Source organism: Bipolaris zeicola (assembly GCF_000523435.1).
Source record: "Bipolaris zeicola 26-R-13 unplaced genomic scaffold scaffold_18, whole genome shotgun sequence".
Classification (NCBI taxonomy): Eukaryota; Fungi; Ascomycota; class Dothideomycetes; order Pleosporales; family Pleosporaceae; genus Bipolaris; species Bipolaris zeicola.
Genome location: NW_006912067.1, coordinates 111,726 through 130,947, shown reverse-complemented (window position 1 = coordinate 130,947; position 19,222 = coordinate 111,726). Strand labels below are relative to the sequence as shown.

The window sequence follows — 19,222 nt, the reverse complement described above, 5'->3', positions numbered from 1 at the left end:
TTTGAATTGTTGCAAAGAAGCTATCCGCGAATCAATGCTAACTGATTCCAAGGATTCCAGACAAATGCGATTGTTCACCACATGCTGGCGCAATGCATGCGCCGGCGCGGCCTCGTAGTGGCTTACCCATCATAGCTTCGCGAAGCCTTCTACATACCCGGCGCATTCACTGCATATGGCACGATTTTTGCAAGCAGTAACAGTGCGCTCGATATGTGGAGGGCTTCTTGGAGCTATGACTGGATCGAAAAGGTTAGAATACACTCCAACACCCCCCAACACCCGTTCTCAATGATGAGCAATAAGTGTATTATCAAATACCGACCTACCCATGGGGAACAAATTAGTTCGATTACCTGAATGTCTTTTTACACACAATCTTCAGTCGCAACATTTGTACATGTGACATGCAGCTGACTCGATTTCAGGTATCTGATAGACTTTTGATTACTCACTACTTTCGACGACCAGTTGTTTGTAAAAAGGTAAATACTTATTTTGTTCTGCCTGTATGCTATGATGAACACCAATTCATGCTAACTCAGAGGGGTTCGCCCCACTGATTGACACACTTTTCGAGACTTTTCATCTTTCGACTGATTGCTTCTTTTACTTGAATCCCTGCACGTCACAATTGGGTGGAGTTTGTGCTAATGAGGATGCAGATTGCTTTGTTACTCATTGCGATGAGCTGCTACTAGCCCTGCGAACATCGTTCCTGCCTATAGAGAAGACGCTAGATTGCGGTGTTGCATTGGTCGATGCAAGAAACGCCGAGGCACGTTCAGTATTGGCGTGGGCCAGGGAGGGTGGACGATGTAGGCAGGCGCCATCATGCCCTCAAGTTTAGAAGTTTATAGCTTGACCAAATGATCATGTATGCAACATTTTCCAAATGTGCCATTGCCATATTGAATTCCCCAGTTCAATCGTATACCCGATATGCTTGAGAACGCGTGTCTTCATTGACAGGTGGGGAACACGTGAACGCGCGTCTTCGTATTGCGGTTTCGGAAATTATAGCGTGATTACCGTTGTCCTTTTAACATCCCCAAATACACTATACAAACAGCACATTGCAACCACAGAATTTGAGACATTCGCAAAATGGCAGCAAACCCAGAAGAGACCAAGGCGATAGCTGCCGAAGGCGCAGGACTCCTCAATGAGGCAACTCCAGAGAAGCAGCCCGAGTCCAGTCCAGCGGTCGAGTCCACCGATAAAAAGGAGGACGCCAAGGCCGTGGGCAATGCGACTGCCGGAGTAGCTGATCTCTCCGTCTCTGAAAGGAATGAAGAGGAGAAGGAGGTAGAGAAGGTAGAGGCGGAAGAAAAGAAGGAGGAACCAAAGGAGGAACCAAACGAAGAACCAAAGACAGAAGTCAAAGAGGAAGAGGCAAAGGAGGAGAAAAAGGAGGAGAGCAAGGAGGAGAGCAAGACGGAGGAAGCACCACTGGCTGCTACTAGTACTAGCACAACAACGCCTGCCGTTGCAACTCCTACTAGCGATACGCATCCTGAAGCTAGCACCGTCGAACCCACCACCGGCCCCGTATGGCCCGAGACGGCGCCCGAGCATCCTCTGACCAAGTTCTACGACGCGTTCGAAGCGCTCGTCAGCGAAGCGCAGCACAGCGAGGTCTACGGCATCGAGCTCAGCAAGTCCAACGCGTTCCACACTAAGCTCATCCTGCAAAAGTTCCTGCGCGCCAACCAGAATGACCTGAACAAGGCCAAGGCGCAGCTCCTCGAGACGCTCAAGTGGCGCAAGTCGTTTGACCCCATCAAGGCTGCCACCGAGACATTTGACAAGGCACGGTTCGAGGGTCTGGGCTACGTTCTTGAGGTTGAGGGTGTGCCTGAGAGCCCGAATAAGAAGGATATTACTACGTTTAATGTCTATGGTGCTGTCAAGGATAACAAGGCTACGTTTGGGGATCTAGATGGGTAAGTTTTCTGATGTTTACTCTCCTCACACATTGCGTGTGAGAGGAAAAAGGAGGAAGAAAGAGAAACAAAAGGCTAACAAGTAAACACAGCTTCCTCCGCTGGCGCGTAGGCCTCATGGAAAAATCCGTCCAAGCCCTCTCCCTCTCCACCGCCACAACCCCGATCCCCAACTACGGCGAAGGCCCGGACCCCTACCAAGGCTTCCAAGTCCACGACTACCTCCAAGTCTCCTTCATCCGCCGCGACCCCCTCGTCAAAGCCGCCACCAACAAGACAATCGAGATTCTAGGCCGCCACTACCCAGAGACTCTCTCCCGCAAGTTCTTCGTCAACGTCCCTGCAATCATGGGCTGGGTCTTTACCGCCGTCAAGCTCGTCGTTGCCAAAGAAACGAGCAGGAAGTTTGTCGTCCTGAGCGATGGAAAGCAACTTGCTACTCAGTTGGGTAAGGGTGTGCCGAAGAGTTATGGGGGTGAGAAACCCGAGTTGGCGGAGTGTGCGGTGACGATGGATATGGCTTGAGTGTGATGTGATGTCACGGTTGGGCATCATGGGGGATATGGGAATGGGATGGTAATGGCAGGTGGTGTGCGTGTGTTTGTGTGTATGGCGTAAGGTGGGAAAGAACTTTCGCTTCAAAGCGTACAGCAGAAGAGCGATGTAGTCGGCTATTTTTTTTTCTTTCTTACTTTCTTCCTTTCTAGCAAGGGGGACTACCATCAGTCCTTGATATACCCAAATTACCTCCTTTCTTTCTATAGCATGTTCTGTATTTCGAGAATGGCAAAAATCAATATAACTATATATAACTATATGTATTAAAATCGTACTTTTTTTCTTTCTTCTGTGGTGTGGGGAGGGGGGATACTTGGGTTTGAAGATAGTAGGATTAGAAATTATGGCATTCTTCGTTATCGTCATGATGGAAGATTTTGAATACAAACATTTGGATGCCAAAAAAACAACAACAACAACAAGGTATATATGGGAGGGAACCAGACATTTCATTACTCCTCCCTCTTCTTCTTCGTCTCATCCTCATCTCTACCCACCACAGCCCTATCCACCCAACCCTCTCCCCTCAAAACACCCAACCCCTTCCTCGCAACACCACTATTAACAGAACGAGGCGAAACCTCATAAAGCGTATTGACCAGGGCCAAGCTAGCTACAAAAAGCAGGACATCGCCATTCTTGACACCAGTCCACCACCCATGCTTAACACCCACTTTCCACAGCGAATCCACCGACATACGCGCCGTGTACAGGAAATTTGTTCTGCCGTTCCTGCGCCCGAGGAATCCCCACATACCACCTAGCACACCACTTAAGAACCATCGTTGAGTCGCGAGAAAAGAGCGCGGCAGGAAGTTTGTAAAGAGGCAGATGGAGCCCCAGCTCGTTCCTATTGCGCCAGATAGAAAGATAGACATGCGGAGAATGGATTTGGCGAGTGTGTTTAGAGAGACGAGTGGGGAGGATAAAAAGGCCTTGTATTTGCGGATGCTGAGTGTGGCGAAGAAGATGGTGAAGAGGCGGGCGACTTTGGGAAAGGCTTGGATCCAGTATTGGATGTAAGTGCGGAGACAGGAGGGGTCTTGTGGGTGGAGGAGGGCGCAGGAGAGGGATTTGATGGCGGGGTGTGCGGAGGAGGTGATGGGGGAGATGGAGCCCAGGCGTTTGGGCAGAGTTTCGGTGTCTGGGAAGAGGATGGGCGAGATGAAGGGTGGCCATCTCTGGCGCGAGATTTCGGCTAGGTTATCGACGATGTCGTAGGTACCTGGCCAGGGTGCGGACTTTGGGTAGTCTGCAGGACGCTTTTGGATGTACTCGGGAGAGTTTCGGAGAATGTGGTCGCCGAAGCCAGAGGGGAAGCAGTCGCGGTCGAAAACGAAGGCGTGGAGGAGCTGGCCGCATGCTACGGGCATGAGCATCCATGAGCCGAACCAGCTCGGCCTGTTTTTCATGTAACCTAGCTCTTCGAGGTAGTTGTAGCTGAATTCCAGCGCTCGTGTCATGACGTAGATTGCCATGGTAATACGCAGTTGGTCTCCAGGATACACGGCGAGGAAGAAACCTGCCAGACTGGATCCGATAGCTGGTGCGATTGTGGACGTTAACGAGCGGGTTATGCGCGGGTTCCGCCGCCGAAAAGAGCGCGCTTCATTGCTGAGAAGACTCTCGCGGATACGCAAAAAGACGCGTCGCAGGAGGCGATGGAAGAGGAGTATCAGAGCGAGAGAGCTGCTAAGACGGACATTGGGTGATTTCCAGATGGGCACACGGGTTGGGTTCCTGCTAGCATGTCAGCACAAAGTCCCTTTCAAAACACTTGTTCTTTGCACTGGGAAAAATGGACTGGCTGTACCTCTGGACTGCTCTTCGCGACAAGAACCTTGTCTTGATCACCTCCCACGCCTTGAGCCCAGTCAAGGTCACCAAGCCCAGGCGCAACGCGGCGCGGAAGGCAGCGACATTGTAGTCATCCGGACCTTTGACAATGGCATCGTATCGCTTGGGGGTAATGCTGCGTTTCTTCACAACCGGCGCACGTGAAAGGAGGTACTGGTGCAGCAACTGATACTCCTTTGCCGAGATGGTGTATCGCAGCGCATTTCGCAGGATGGGGTCGATGGGCTGTGGCTTGCCCGGTGGAGAAGGCTGCGAAGCGCTAGCCGACGACGACGACATGCTGGGCGTCTGGTGTGGTGTGAGACGTGATCATGACGTGAGGGAGGGGGAAGCGCTTTGTTGTTGTCGTTCCGGCGCAATCTGGGGTCTGGGGGAGGCTAGTAACCTGAGGCCCATAGGGCTTACCCTGACACGGCACAAGCACCATGGACCTCGGTTCATGCATTCCACCCATGGTAACGAATCATTCACATGCGAACTCCCCGCATATGTACCCGCTCAAACTTGGCAATCTGTAGGGTCATTGCCAAGGAGATGTGCCATGTGAATGACCAGATCGTGCTAGTTTGGCAAAGGTGTCTTTCCATCTAGAATGTGTTCACGACAGCCTTGCAAATCGAACTGAAATTACCCCCGTTCCTACTGGGTACAGGATATCTACTAGCACATCGTAAGGTCCGAGAATCGACGTATCTCGCTGGGGCACACATATAGTTTACGTATAATGTTGGTACTGTGATGCAATACCTCGGCATGGCCACTAAGGTTGAGCGGAAAGTACGCTTCCCGCTGTGATCCGTATGGTCATTGAGAGTTCATACTTTGCCTCTATGATAGCAACAGACTCGCTGACGATGTAGTCAATAGAAGAATTGCCATCTTCATATGCATTAGTCTGTATAAAGGCTGAAAGAATAATATTCTGCTTTCTTATAGGAGAAGGATTGACTTGAACAATCATATCCATTTTACAATGACCCCACTTCAATCAAATGCTAAATTAAGCCAGCACACCAAGCAAAAGAACAATATCACTTCAAGAACACGCATTCACAGACAAAACAATACAACATGTTCATGGAATATTCATATTTCTCCCGATATCCAGTTCCTTTAAGAACGCCCTAGTATTACAAAAGATGCATCCCAAACATCCCACCTATGTCATCCATGTACATGATATATATTCCACATGAAAAAGCCAACTATACATAAGAGAAAAAGCTTTGGGGTTTATGGAAAAAACCGACCACACATTACAAGATTGGCATTGTTTTTTGTTTTACAATGCGAAAAAGGCAAGGAGCGCACCAAAGAGCGCGCTGTGAGGTACCATGCTGAAGGGCGATGCAGCGCCGGTGAATTCAGCGGGCGCAGAAGGACGGACGCCGCCAGTGCCAGAGGCAATAGGGACGGTGGCAGTGCCCAGGGTAGTGGCAGTGGGGTAGGGAGGAGGGACGGCGCCGCCGGCGGGAGTAGTAGTAGCGGGAGTCTGTGGGGGCGCAGTGCCGGGGACGAGAGCGACAGGCTGCTTGGGGGGAGCACCAGGGGTGCTGGGCTCGGTGGTGAAGTGGACCTGGGGCACAGTGAGGGTGGTTGTGCCGTAGGTGATGGTGGTGCAAGGGGTTTGCTCAGCAGGGGGGGCAGTGCTGGCAATGGGAGTGAGAGCAGGAGTTCCAGCGGGGACTGAAGGAGCGGGATACTCTGCGGGAGCCGAGGGAGCCGGAACTTCAGCAGGTGCTGAAGGAACAGGATACTCTGCAGGGGCTGAAGGAGCGGGAGTCTCAGCTGGGACCGAAGGAGCGGGAGTGCCCTTTCCACCAGTAGGAACAGCGACGGGGCTGCTCTCAGCGGCAGCGGGAACAGAGCTGCCAGGAACGGGAGCAGAGGCGCCACCAGTAGGAACAGCAGGAGGAGATGGGGTAGGGTTCAAAGGAATGTACGAAGGGCAGTCACCGACAATGTTGGGGTTCTGGGGGATGTGCTCAGCGCAGATACCAATGAAGTACTGGAGTGCCTTGCGGGTATCGTCGTCACTTCCGCAGCGAGCAGTAAGGCAGTCAATGACATTCTTGGTGAACTCGGGCTTGACACAGTAGCACTTGGCGTCGGTGTTGTCCTTGCAGCCAGGAGCAGAGATTTGAAGCCACGAGTTCATGCACTTGGGGACCGAGTCGGTAATGTCCACAGGAGGGTAGCTGGGGCTTGATGGCTTGGGAGCCTCAGAGCTGGTGGCAGGGAGAGGAGTGGCAGCGCTGCTAGGGACGGCAGAGGTGACAATAGCAGATGACTCCTCGCAAGACTGGCCGTAACCGCATTCAGGAGTGGCAGAGCTCTCGACTGGTGGAGTAGCAGTGGTGCTCTCAACAACCGAAGAAGGAACCTGAGTGGGAGGAGTGTATGCAGGTGCAGAGGTGTTGGTGTAAGGAGCAGGCGAAGAAGCGGGCATCTTGGAAGTGGGAACATCTGGAGTAGGAGTCTCGGAAGGAGTCTCGGAAGGAGTCTCGGAAGGAGTCTCAGTGGGAGTCTCTACAAGAGTCTCTGAAGTAGGAACCTCGGGGGTAGGAGTCTCGCTGGGAGTGTCGCATCCCTCGCCACCGTATTGTCCGCAGTCAGCAGAAGGAGTGGGAGTCTCGCTGGGTGAGGTGGAAGCCTCAGGAGTAGAAACAGGGGAGCAGTCGCCACCTTCGCAGATGCCACCAGTAGGCCTCCGAACCGACGTAGTACCGCATCCCTCACCACCGTACTGTCCACACTCATCGGCAGGAGTAGTGCTGGGGACTGGGGTGGGAGTTTCCTTGGCAGGAGAAGTGGGATACTCGGCTGGGCTGGTGGTAGAAGGAACCTCAGGCGGGGTAGGGGTGGTGTAAGGAGTCTCGGGGCTGCAGTCAAAGCCAATGTTGTGGAAACCAATCTCGCACGAGTCCTGGTCGCCCTTGTGGTGAGAGCCAAGGTAGATGTCGACGGATTTGGCACCACCGCACTGGGTGTTCTGAAGAGTCGATCCACCAGCTGAGCAGCTGCCGCGCTGCTTGCAAATAGACCCGTCCTGCATAGTGTAGTGGAGCTCGAGTTCAGCGTCAAACTCGGAAGAAATGTCCATGTGGCTGATGGAGAAACCACGCTTGTTGCAGCCGAATGAAGCAGGCTGCTTCTTGCCGACCGTGTTCTTGATGCACTTGTTGCCAAAAGTCCTCTTGGTCAACGAGTCAAGCTTGCCAAAAGAGTTGGCGCACTTCCAGCCTCCAGAAAAGTCAAAGTCTCCGTAGTTGCTGACCGAGTCACCGTCGTTGAGGTCAGACCAGTTAAAGCCACCCTGTTGCTTCTCGCTACACTTGTTGTTGCTGTAGTTGGGTGTGCCATAGTTGTCGAAGAAGTTCCAAGTGGCAGCGACCTGCTGAGAGGCCAGTCCAGTGACCAAAAGAGCAAAGGTAGTCTTCATTGTGAAATGTGGGGTAGAGAATAATAGTAGTAATACGTAGTCGTATAGTCTACAAAACAATGTAGATATCAAGGCAAGACGTAAAGAGTGTCAATGGCAAGGTAAAAGTTCCAAGAGACCGAAACGAATGATGGTCTACAAGAAAAGAGAATGTAGCCTAAAGAGGGCAGTGTATTCCACCTGGGGGAAAAGCGAATGTAACAGCAGTGCTGTGATTAAAAAAGACGAAGCTGATGGGGGTGTGTGTGTAAAAAGCGGCATGAACATGTAAAATATATTCTTCCCACCCAGCACAGGGACGAAACAAGCAAGCTTGAAACATTGTCAATGTATTGGTCGATAATCGTTTAGCATGGGGCCTCGGAATGCTCAGCCTCCTAGTCGGCTTGTCGCGCGCTCTGCAGGCCCACATGGCTCTACGGCCGTCGGTTACCAGGCGGCCTGGGAGTGGTGGTGGGATCCAGGCCACACTGCTTCAGCCCTGGCATGGGGTGCTTCTGAAACGCCCTAGATAGTTTCCTAAATAGTCTACCATGCAGCCTGTGTGAGCAAGCGGCCAGCGAACCATCCAGTACGCGCTCAATTGGATCCCCGGCGGCTGGCTTTTTCTTGGCTCGCCGCCTGTCGCCTGCTATCAATGGGTTGATCGACGCCACAATACTGTTACTTTTTTGTCCTCAGCGGTAATCGACAACGACGTGGTGTTGTTGGCGAGTGCGAGGCCTGGAGGAGGCGGTCTCATGGCCATGTTCTATTTCCGCTTCTGCTAGAAGCCGCCCATCAGCTTACCATGACAGTCTTCCGTTCCTTGCATCTGCCCATGTCCACACTGGTTTCCGAATACTGGACGCTGCATAACCTTGATTGCCTATTCGAGTATCTTACGCCGATCTATCGGGACGGATTGGTTGGAGGTGAAGCGCTGTCGCCCAAAAGCAGGCGCGCAAGCGTGTTTCATGGCCTTCACCCATCGCGCCCATGTAGCGACCAACGAGGGCCGGTAACAACAAGCTTTGCCCGACGCAGGCCCTGGGTCTCTCGGCGCCGTGCGTCTCGAGTGCTTGGAGGCCCAAGATTACAAGGGGCGTCAAGGATGAGGAAACTCGATGCGATGGGGTTGCTAAGAGGGCCACAATGGCAAAGTCAAACTTGTCAAGCCGGTCGCGCCCGCTCGTCCGTGTGCGCCACCATCCATCGGGCCAGACGGCACATCATTCAGGGTCGCCCTGCTGCGATCAACACTGACGGCGGCCCTCTCCACAGACACAGACGCAGACACAGACACATGTCTTCCAAAAATGGCGTCGGCATATTTGCTCTTGCCCTGGCCCTGTGGCTGTTGCACGCAAATGCAGGGATCTGTCGCCTCGCCCTCCTGTCCTCCTACACCTCGACACACGGCATTGTCTTCAAGGTCGCGGGCACCCCCGCAAGGATATACCAGACACGATGCATCACAGTGGCCGTGTCAGCCCCCAGACTGCCCATTCATACCTTGCCCGTGACGAGAAACGACGGCCCAAGGCATATCTTATGTCATAGTGGAGCAGCTTTATTGCCACCCTTCCTGAGGCCACTCGGTGTTTACATAATGGCCCTAACGTTTCAAGACCAAGCCAGCACGGATGCAGTGTTCACCCTGGGGTTGTGCATGAACCTACCCTCGTATGGGTGACCTACCATCTATAGCCCATCAACAACTCATTGGGGGAAAAACATGTGATCAGGAACTCATCCAGGAGTAAACATGCCGTGTTGCTATTAATGCCATAGGGTAGTATGATTATTTACAACCCACGACCATGTCTATATCTTTAGGTATACGAAACGCCAATCCATACACGTTGAACGCCAATACTCATCATTCTAGGTGCGTGTATTGCAGAACGCCGTCCAATTGCATCATTGTTCGCAGAGCTCAGCGATGAAAAGGAAAAAATGCTCAAAAAGAAAAAAAAGGGTTTGTCCTGAAATTTCGTCAATATGTACTGCACAGAAGATCCTTGCTCTTATGGTTGTTCATCCTCCACCACAATGCGCACAACTTCGCTTCGACGGCGCTCTTTGACAAGGCAGCATCGGGCTGCAGTTCGCACTTGTGCATGGCATTCGTGGGCTGCGCGGTTCAAGAAAGGCACTTGAAGTGCTCCGCAAATAGCAACCAGAGCAGAGCCCCACCACGCCAACGGGGTGAATCGCAGCTCAATTGATAGACCATAGAGCAGACCGGCGATAGGGCTAGCCACGGTGCGACAGGCAGCACCCGTCGAAGCAGCCAGTCCGTTAATCTTTCCAAGATGTGACTTGTCAGGGGTAGCTTCCTTGATCATAATGAGCAGCAGTGGGAACGCCAAAATGGATGTCAGATTTCGCACCGTGAGACAAGCAAATATGCCGGGGTAAAGCAAGTGCTCAGGCAGAAGCTGCAAGAAGGGTACAATAAAGTACGCAATAGGGTGTGCCAATGTGACAATGAGCAATAGCCTCCACACGCCGAAGCAATCTGCCAGCACTGGAAAAACGAGGGCTTGGATGACAAGCTGGATTATGCCATTCATGGAAAGAATGATTCCAACTTTCTGAATCGGGATGCCAAGACCACCACCCAGTGCGGATGAAGCAAATTCCAATGCATTCATGTCGTCGTTGGCGCGCTTGTCCTGAAGAAAGATGGGTAGCAAGTGGTCATATGTCATCTGTGAAGCGGTTAGCGTTGATCTCTGTGCCACAGTGGTCTTCTGTGCTTACCGAGTGGTACGTGAAAATCCCCAGTGCTATGACAAACATAATCACCGGCCGTGTAAAGACTTTCTCGCTAGCGGGCGATTCAACCCAGTCTCCGTTGGACCGCACGCGCCAAACCTCGTCGCGCTCAACTTCGACCGAGTTGAATGTTCCGTATGAATCCGCAGTCAGGTTTGCTGCAGAATCAGCGGTTGCACCTTGAGCAGGCAGAAGTGGAGTCTCTGCAACAGTTGCATCGTATTGTTCAAAGAATCCATGTGGCTGCTTGTCTGGGTGCGTCTCATCCAGCAGGAAATATGCCATGATGATAGAGAGCAAGAGCAGGGAGGCGCAGATGATGTTTGGCAATAGGTAGGGGAACTTGGCAAACAGACCCGTGGGGCTGAACACCGAGGGAAAGTTGGTCGCAGGCTCAGAAAAGTAGCCACCAATCGAAGCTATAGACGTCAGCGATCAGGGGATTCAAAACCAGGCCAGCATATTCAACTTACGTCCTATGATGGTACCAATACTCCATACAAACGGCATGACGGCGTATGCCTTTGCTATTAACCAGTTAATATCTTGTTTCTCTGCAATAAAAAAACGGCAGTACTTACGCTCATGCTCAGGTCGCTTTACCAGCTCTCCGACCATGGTCTGAATGACGCCAATGTTGCCGTTGAGCGCACCACCGATAATTCTACCGGCAAGAGCAACCCAAAAGTTCGGGGCTAAGCCAACAAGGAGCAGAGACGACATGGTGCCTATACATCCAAGTATGACGACGGGCTTCCGACCTATACGGTCGGATACGCCGCCCCAGTACATGCCGCTACAGGCCTCTGCAAGCGAGAAGGCTGAGATGAGCAGGCCGGCGAAGAAGGGGGCATTTGTCTCTGTGCCAACGTGGAAGTTGGAGACAAGTTTCCAGGCATATGGAAGGATCGAGGTGAGGGCAATTGGCTCTGCGACCCGAACGAGGGCTGTGTGTTCATGTCAGTATAGGCGGGCACATGGGGGGTGCAAATGGTAAGCAGCAGCAGCAGCAGCAGCAGCTCAGGGGGGGAAACGCTTACCTAGAAGACCAAGCTGGGCGGCAGGAAAGTCGTCGTCGTGGGTGGCGGCATTTTGGAGGCTGTTTCTTCGGTTCTTTGTGAGAAATGGCATTCTGCAACCTGGTATGAATCTTACGGCTTTGCCAACACGCAGTCTTGCTGTGGCTCGGGGTGGCGCGTGGGATGCTGGGTAAGTATAGGCTTTTCTGCGCTTGGCCTATATGAGCACGTAATCAAAAAAAGAAACAAAGATGGGAGGGGTGTGCGGAGAAGATGAGAGGCGAGGGCGGTGTAAAAGACGAAGAGTTTGGAGAGAAGGACGGTGGTGTGAGGAAAGTTCTGGGTGATTGTTGTCCTGGGCAGGCACTAAGAAAAACGGATAGGATCGGCAGATAGCCTCCGACACTATCTGGCGGGACTTCCACTCCCCTCTACTCGCAGCGCTGCAATGACTAGCCGGCCTCTAATGAAGCAAGACATGACACTTGACAGATGGCTTGCAGTGCTTATGTGCGAGAACCACGGCTGGCAATGGATTGAGAAGGCCATGCCACTTCGGTCTGGCTGCGTCGGGGAACCTTGCTCCCATCCCTCGTAAACCCCACCTTTAGGCGCTAGCGGCGCCGGAACGGGCTACTAGGGTGACAGGCTTGGAAGAGCCTCTGCGTTGTTGTGACATCAACTGGGAACGCCGTCATAACCGCCTCTGTTTTGCTTTTCTCTCGTACATGGCAGTAGTTTGGTGGTTGTCCCACGCAAACAATGTGCTCAGCTTCAGCTTGGGTGTCATGGCATCGGCATCGCACGCGCATCCACGCCTCACCGCCATCACTTGATGTGTGCACATGATAACACGGCAGCACACTAGACGGGTCTGGCTGGTCTCGCTCGCCGTTGCCCTGCATGCCGCCCTCAGCCAGCCAATCACACGCGCCCTGTACCTTTATATTTCTGTAAAAGCACAACAGCACAACGCACCCGGCTGTTTTCTGATGTCCGCTTCTGCGCTTTAGAGTAGATAAGCAGCAGCAGCAGCAGCAGCAGCATCCTCGCTGACCGAGACGGCCATTGCATTTGCGGGCGTAGAATCTTCTCACCTTCATCTATCGTTGGCTCGCACACCCAACCGATGCGCCAAACCAGACCCATACACACCGTACACCTGCAACCTCTGTGTAGTACAGGACCACCACTCACTGAACTCTATGCATCCAAGTACAATCTGCGCCCTCTTCAACGGCCATATTCTGCAGTCGGCCCTTGTCGCGTGCTCCCATTTGCGTGCTCATGTTGTGCCGCAAGCTGCCTAGCATCATTGGGTTAGGTCCCGTCCCGCCCCACCCCGCCACATCATCCCTTCTTGAGCCTCACGCCCATCAACTCATCACAACATGCCTTCTGTAGCACACATCGCCAAAAATTCAGCGATGCAGCCAGCCGAACCGCCCCAGTTATTCGTCTCAGCTCTGACGTCCGAACTGCGGATGCCTTCATCACCCTGCCAAGTGGCAAAGACGGGTCCGGCAAATTTCTCGAAGAATTTTACGTGATAATGTGGATCGGAAGGCAACACGGTCACATCTCAGCATGAAGCTATTACTCACCACGCCCCACTGAGCCCATCTACCCTCGAGATTCCTCGCGTCTCGCACCATCCAAGCACAATTTTCGCGTTCATCTAGTCCGCTTGCAGCCCTATCGTGCCATTTCCCCCACAAACTGCACTCCGCTTTGTTAAGCATGATAGCATATCGGTCTAGGGTCCGTTGAACTGGCCACAGGGCAAACTTAGAAAAGCGGCTCCCGCCGGGAGACGATCGTTCAAGGGTCTGTTCGGCCACTAGCAGACATTACGTCCTAGGATCAGGTTCGACATGGCCGATACAGGAGGTGCTTTGGTTCAAAAGACCACACTTCGCCGGTCCTCGCTACCAAAGTGCTTTCCTACCATTGACTCCCGATACTCCATACCACCTTGCTGTGACCCATCTCAACCATGGGTCTGAAAGCCTTCCTCAAGAAAGAACAAAAGACGTCCTCGAACGGCGATGTCGCCTCCGACTACCCCCCTTCGGAGAAGGACATGGAGGCATATGGACACAACACCGACATCACAACAGGCTGGACGGGCGACGGCCATGCAGGCGCATCCGAATACCCCAACGCTTCTGGCGAAAACTATCGCACTCTGGGTCGATGGCGAGCATGCGTCATCCTGATCACCATCGAAGTCGGAATTGGCATCCTGAGTCTGCCTCAAGCCCTTCAAACCCTCGGACTCATACCCGGTATCATCGCCATCTTGGGATTCGGTGGACTCACAACCTATTGCGGCTATATTCTGCTTCAGTTCCACAGAATGTTCCCCATGACCACCAATCTCGTCGACTGCGCTCTCTATGTCGGCGGAAAACCGTTTGAGTACTTTCTCGGTGTTGCCTTCATCTTCAACCTGGTACTCATTTGTGCTTCGGCCAATATCACCCTGTCGGTCGCTCTCAACACGCTCTCCAACCACGCTCTCTGCACTGTGGCTTTCATGGCTTTCCCGCACATTCTGTGTTGGCTTCTCTGCATCCCACGCAAGCTCACATTCGCCGCCGCTGCCAGTTGGGTATGCACGATATCCATTGTGGCTGCGGTCATGATTGTCATGATTGCCCTGGGCGTCTCCGGACCACAAGCTCCCTCCGACTTCAAAGTCTCGATAATTCTGGTCGGAAAGCCTACTTTTGTTCAGACCGTCAACGCACTCTTAAACATTGCGTTTGCATTTGCGGGGAACCAAAGCTTCATCAGCGTCATGGCTGAGATGAGAGACGCCTCCAGGGACTTTCCCCCAGCACTTTACATGCAAAAGGGATTCGAAGTAGTCATCTACATAGTGGTTGCATGTGTCATCTACGGCTTGGCTGGCGATGCTACTACATCACCTGCTCTTGGCTCCGCCCCCAAGCTTACAGCTAAGATTGCCTATGGCATTCTGATTCCCTCGGTTCTGGGTACAGGTCTTGTCATTGGAATTACGGCCATCAAGTACATGGTATGATTGACCCTTTTCCCCGACTGAAGCACGAAACTAATACGTACACAGTATATCACCATTATGCGAATCGCAAAGCCCGAACAGGTGAATGTGCACAACACGTTCACATGGTCCCTCTGGATTGGCATTGGTACGCTTTTCTGGGCTGTATCTTTTGTCATCTCCAACGCGGTGCCAATCTTCTCGTCCATCCTCAACATTTCGTCGGCCATTTTTGTGTCATGGTTCACCTTTGGTCTCACCAGCATTTTCTGGTTACACATGAACTGGAAGGTACAATGGAGTACCCCATGGAAGAAGTTCTTGGCCATTCTAAACTACGCCATCATGCTCATGACGATTTTCCTCATGATTGGTGGCTTATACACCTCTCTCAAGGCTCTTATCGAGATCTACAATGATCCCAACAGTAACCTGAGCGGACCGTTTACATGCTCAGATAACAGCATATTTTAGTCGCAACGACATGTAGTACTACTCAATTTTACGTTTTCTTTCTTCACATCCTAAAAGGCTTGGCAGTGAAAGACCATGACCTGGACACTGTCATGACGTCAGAACATAGGCTGCGCTAACGAACACCGCAATCTCAATTTATCGCCGCTATTGGCTCTATAAAATCCATAGCGTATGCATATTATGCCATATTATCAATGTCCGTACCTGGTGTGCGGGTGGCTGCTCCGGACGAGGAATCGGAGTTCTGTACATGGGGTAATTGCCGACTCGAGAGGTGCAGTTGCCGACTGGTAGATGCCCGCAGCTGTGTATACGTACACACTCCTAGATGCAACTCCCACCAGCCGGCATGTGATTGGGAATGCATGTGAATGCTTGATGACAGAGTTCGAAGCACGCATTACATATCCGTCGACCTGCTGAGAAGGAGGGGTATTCAGCTGGCTCTTCCCACTTCTACTACGCAACGCCCAGCATGTGTCTGGAACAACGACGTTTTCGGCACGGAAATCTCTCTTGGTGAATAGCGGAATATATGGTCCATCTTTCCTTTGTGTTTAGAAACCGCCGCGAGGTCTCTATTTTCTATTCTCTATTCATCTGCAGAGAGCGTGTGTCGGGAAGACGATTACCGAAGTACCCACCAAGCTCGGTGAACTTGGCCGCGACATGATGGGTAATGTGGGGCCGGTCACTTCTGTTAAGGTACTTGGGCATGTCACTATATCCTATATCCGCTCGTATTGTGTCTAGCCATGCTGAGAGACAAAGAAAGGAGTATGCTTGCAGGCTAGTACTCCGTTGGGCTGGTGTCACTCAATTAATCTATCCATAATGCCTTCAACTTGGATGTCTATCGAGGATGTCCGTGATTTTGCACTAGTAATGTGTCGAGATCCAAGGTGCATCTGTGAGGTAGCATCCATCGCCATTAGCCTTACCATCAACCAAAACAAGGCGCGATGGTTGGAGCGTATACGGCCGAAAAGTCGGAAGAGCCAGGTTCCTGAGCAAGCGTCTTGGCAGCAGAAAAGGATGCTGAATCGTTGAATCCAAGTGACGAGACCACCCCTATTCATGTACCGGCAGTCAATTGCGCAATTTTCGGCCGAGCCACCAAGCATGACAGTGGAGCTCTCAATTGATCCCCGGAAGTTTCTGCGATGTACTTGTAGTAGTAGTATGATATATGATCGCAAGCATGATGTAAGCAGCCCTGTTCAAATAAGGTTGTGAGGGTCCCATGTACCGGTAAGCCGTACTGCACGTCAACTGTGTAGCTTACGATCAATTCACTGACTTCGTGCTTTTTGCGCTCTGACTGCAAAGTACCAAATGGACAAACATACACATCCAGACACGTCGGTCTCATGATTGAAAAAGCTTGTAATGCCCCATACCCCACAACCCCGTATTTTGCCACGCTAAACGACAGTACTCCCAATTCATGGGTAAACATCGGCCCCAGATGCTACCGGCCCAATGGCAGCCTTGGACTATATGCATACCCCTCCACCTTCCGAATGGTCTCTACAAACACCACGATGTCATGTTCCCCGCAGAATGTGGCCGCGCCTCGCACTTGTGCGCAAACGGTGCAACAACCGTTGTACCCCGGATTCAAGAACGGAGCGGCAGATGTTTAGTCGCAAGCCATAGTCCGCGGGACATATCCTCGACGCGAGATGCCTCTTGGGCAGGCTCAAGCCTCACGGTATAAAGCATAGCGAGCCTCAGTTATCCGCTCGATCTTTCTTTCACTCAGCAAACCAACTGCCAATCATGTTGCGCAACGCTGCTCTCGCCACCGCGCTGTTCGTCGGCCTCGGGGCTTCCAGTGTCGCACCGACTGCTCAGACCAAGAATGGTTCATACGTTGGGAGGTACTCCGCCGAGTATGATCAGGACTTCTTCCTAGGCGTCCCCTATGCGCAGCCACCTGTCGGAGACTTGCGCTTCAGGAACCCAGTTGGTTTGAACACCACCTGGGATGAGGCCAAGCCAGCTACCGAGTATTCCCCAGAAGTATGTTCCTTCTTTCAATGCATATTATCTTGGCTAACCCGGGTTACAGTGCTACGGTTATGGCTCTGACCAGTGGAACTACCAGGTATGCAAAGACTCTTTACGGACCGTAGCGCCGGATTACACTAATCCTTTACTGTTCTAGGTCTCGGAAGATTGTCTTTACATCAACATCATCCGCCCGGCAGGATACACTGAGGAGGACAAACTCCCTGTAGCATTCTGGATCCACGGCGGTGGGTTCTTCGAAGGAGGCGGTGTTGACCAGCGCTACAACCTCTCCTTCACGGTACAGAACTCGGTAAAAATTGGCAAGCCCATTATTGGCGTTTCCATCAACTACCGTCTCGGCCCATGGGGTTTCCTGAGTGGCAGCAAAGAGGTTGCCGATACCGGCCATCTCAACCTTGGTCTCCGAGACCAGCGCCTGGCCCTGCACTGGGTTCAGGAGAACATCGAGGCGTTTGGAGGTATGTTGAAATACAGCGTCTTTTAATGCAAACTGGTGAGCTGACAACCGGTAGGTGATCCTGACCAAGTCACCATCTATGGAGAGAGCGCAGGAGGTGCGTCTGTCGGTATCCACTTGGTCGCATACGGTGGACGCGACGACCATCTCTTCCGTGCTGCCATCATGCAGAGTGGTAGCCCCATCAACTATGCAAGTCTTTTAGACCCAGCTGTGAGCTCCGCGGCCAAGTACGATGAACTTACCCGCCGTACCAACTGTAACACTGCTACCAGCCCGCTCGAGTGTCTGCGCCGTCTGTCTACCGAGCAACTCAACGCAGCCATCAACATTTCAAGCCCGATTCTCAACGTCACAGACTTTAGGCCTTCCTTGGACTACGACCTCATCCAGAAGCCTACTTCTCTTCAGCTCGATGCTGGTGAATTCGTACATGTGCCCATTATCATTGGAACCACTTCTGATGAGGGCGCTTCCTTCAGCCCTTTCCCTGTAAACAGTACCGAGGACCTGCGCACTTTCATCAGGGCTACTGGTGTACCCGCCAACCTGACCGAGGAGCTACTCATTGCCTATCCTGACGATCTTTCAGTCAACGTGATCCAAAGTTTGGGAGATGCTAGACCGGGCCCACCATTTGGAGCACAGTTCCGCCGCTCCGCATCCTACTTTGGCGACCAGACATTCGTTGCAAACCGCCGTAAGACTTGCGAGGTTTGGGCCGCAGCAGACATCCCGGCATACTCGTACCGCTTCAACGCCATTCCTGCCGGCATCCCCGCAGCGGTTGGTGTACCGCATTTCCAGGAAGTATCCTTTGTATTCCTCAATCTCGATGGTGTCGGCTACAAGCCTGCTGCTGTAAGTACTTATGTGATCCACGAACCATTAAGTCCTCGAAACTGACCATGCTAGACCCCACCGTTCGAGAACAAGACTGAGCCCTACCGCGAACTAGCCCGCTTCATGAACAGCAACTGGATCAGCTTCGTCCACGACCTGGACCCCAACGCGTGGAGGGACTCATTCGACAGGAATGGCACAGAGGCTGAGTGGCCTATGTATGACAACACTAACCCCTTGGACTACGTCTTTGACGCAAATGTCTCGAGCTTCGCCGAGCCCGACACGTTCAGAAAGGACGGCATGGCGCTGATCAATGCCAATGCCTACAATGTGTGGCAGAGATAGACGTTTCTCCAAGGAAAACACATTGTTTGTAAATAGCCTTGCAGAAATGCAATACACATAATGATATCACCATCTTTCGATCTTTTGCATCCTTTATCCCCTACCTAATCTCCACCCGCCTCTTTACCCATTCAATGCTTGGGGAAAAAAAGGAAAGGAGAAAACCCTTCTCACAACCAATAAAACTCCCCAATCGAAAACAACAACTGTGACTATAAGGCCCCCCTCACCTCGCTTCGCCAGGCACTTTTTAGCCCGCCTGACGCAACAAGAGAAAAACAGCTGATTGAGCGGTTACGCTGATGCCTTGTTCGCTTAACACCAAAAAACTTCTTGGCCCCAATCCCAATCTTTCTCTCAAGCCACCAAAGTGCCCACTTTCTTGGCAAGCTTCAGCCTACGTAGCCCCCAAGAGCAAACAGAAAAAAAACGTAGAGTAAGCTTACG

At 52.2% G+C, this 19,222-nt stretch overlaps 7 protein-coding genes across 7 annotated transcripts; 4 read left to right on the top strand and 3 right to left on the bottom strand.

Moving 5' to 3' along the window:
• Positions 1-1,107: 1,107 nt before the first annotated feature.
• Positions 1,108-2,471, top strand: COCCADRAFT_86651 (uncharacterized protein; the record flags this gene model as incomplete). The annotated part of the gene is made up of 3 exons (XM_007710495.1): positions 1,108-1,308; positions 1,432-1,946; positions 2,039-2,471. The coding sequence occupies 3 exons, from the start codon at positions 1,108-1,110 to the stop codon at positions 2,469-2,471; spliced, it is 1,149 nt and encodes a 382-aa protein (XP_007708685.1).
• A 485-nt stretch (positions 2,472-2,956) lies between these two features.
• On the bottom strand, positions 2,957-4,640 carry COCCADRAFT_1996 (uncharacterized protein; the record flags this gene model as incomplete). Its single annotated transcript, XM_007710431.1, has 2 exons — positions 2,957-4,244; positions 4,318-4,640. The coding sequence occupies 2 exons, from the start codon at positions 4,638-4,640 to the stop codon at positions 2,957-2,959; spliced, it is 1,611 nt and encodes a 536-aa protein (XP_007708621.1).
• A 1,003-nt stretch (positions 4,641-5,643) lies between these two features.
• Positions 5,644-7,803, bottom strand: COCCADRAFT_33684 (uncharacterized protein; the record flags this gene model as incomplete). The annotated part of the gene is made up of 1 exon (XM_007710462.1): positions 5,644-7,803. The coding sequence occupies one exon, from the start codon at positions 7,801-7,803 to the stop codon at positions 5,644-5,646; it is 2,160 nt and encodes a 719-aa protein (XP_007708652.1).
• Positions 7,804-9,812: 2,009 nt separating this feature from the next.
• On the bottom strand, positions 9,813-11,697 carry COCCADRAFT_86700 (uncharacterized protein; the record flags this gene model as incomplete). The annotated part of the gene is made up of 5 exons (XM_007710494.1): positions 9,813-10,499; positions 10,552-10,985; positions 11,040-11,093; positions 11,148-11,513; positions 11,607-11,697. 5 exons carry the CDS (start codon positions 11,695-11,697, stop codon positions 9,813-9,815), a joined length of 1,632 nt encoding a protein of 543 aa, XP_007708684.1.
• A 1,279-nt stretch (positions 11,698-12,976) lies between these two features.
• Positions 12,977-13,135, top strand: COCCADRAFT_86512 (uncharacterized protein; the record flags this gene model as incomplete). The annotated part of the gene is made up of 1 exon (XM_007710493.1): positions 12,977-13,135. The coding sequence occupies one exon, from the start codon at positions 12,977-12,979 to the stop codon at positions 13,133-13,135; it is 159 nt and encodes a 52-aa protein (XP_007708683.1).
• Positions 13,136-13,581: 446 nt separating this feature from the next.
• COCCADRAFT_33682 (uncharacterized protein) lies at positions 13,582-15,087 on the top strand (the record flags this gene model as incomplete). The annotated part of the gene is made up of 2 exons (XM_007710461.1): positions 13,582-14,628; positions 14,680-15,087. The coding sequence occupies 2 exons, from the start codon at positions 13,582-13,584 to the stop codon at positions 15,085-15,087; spliced, it is 1,455 nt and encodes a 484-aa protein (XP_007708651.1).
• Positions 15,088-16,872: 1,785 nt separating this feature from the next.
• COCCADRAFT_1992 (uncharacterized protein) lies at positions 16,873-18,775 on the top strand (the record flags this gene model as incomplete). The annotated part of the gene is made up of 5 exons (XM_007710430.1): positions 16,873-17,115; positions 17,165-17,200; positions 17,261-17,585; positions 17,640-18,445; positions 18,500-18,775. 5 exons carry the CDS (start codon positions 16,873-16,875, stop codon positions 18,773-18,775), a joined length of 1,686 nt encoding a protein of 561 aa, XP_007708620.1.
• Between the last annotated feature and the right edge of the window lie 447 nt (positions 18,776-19,222).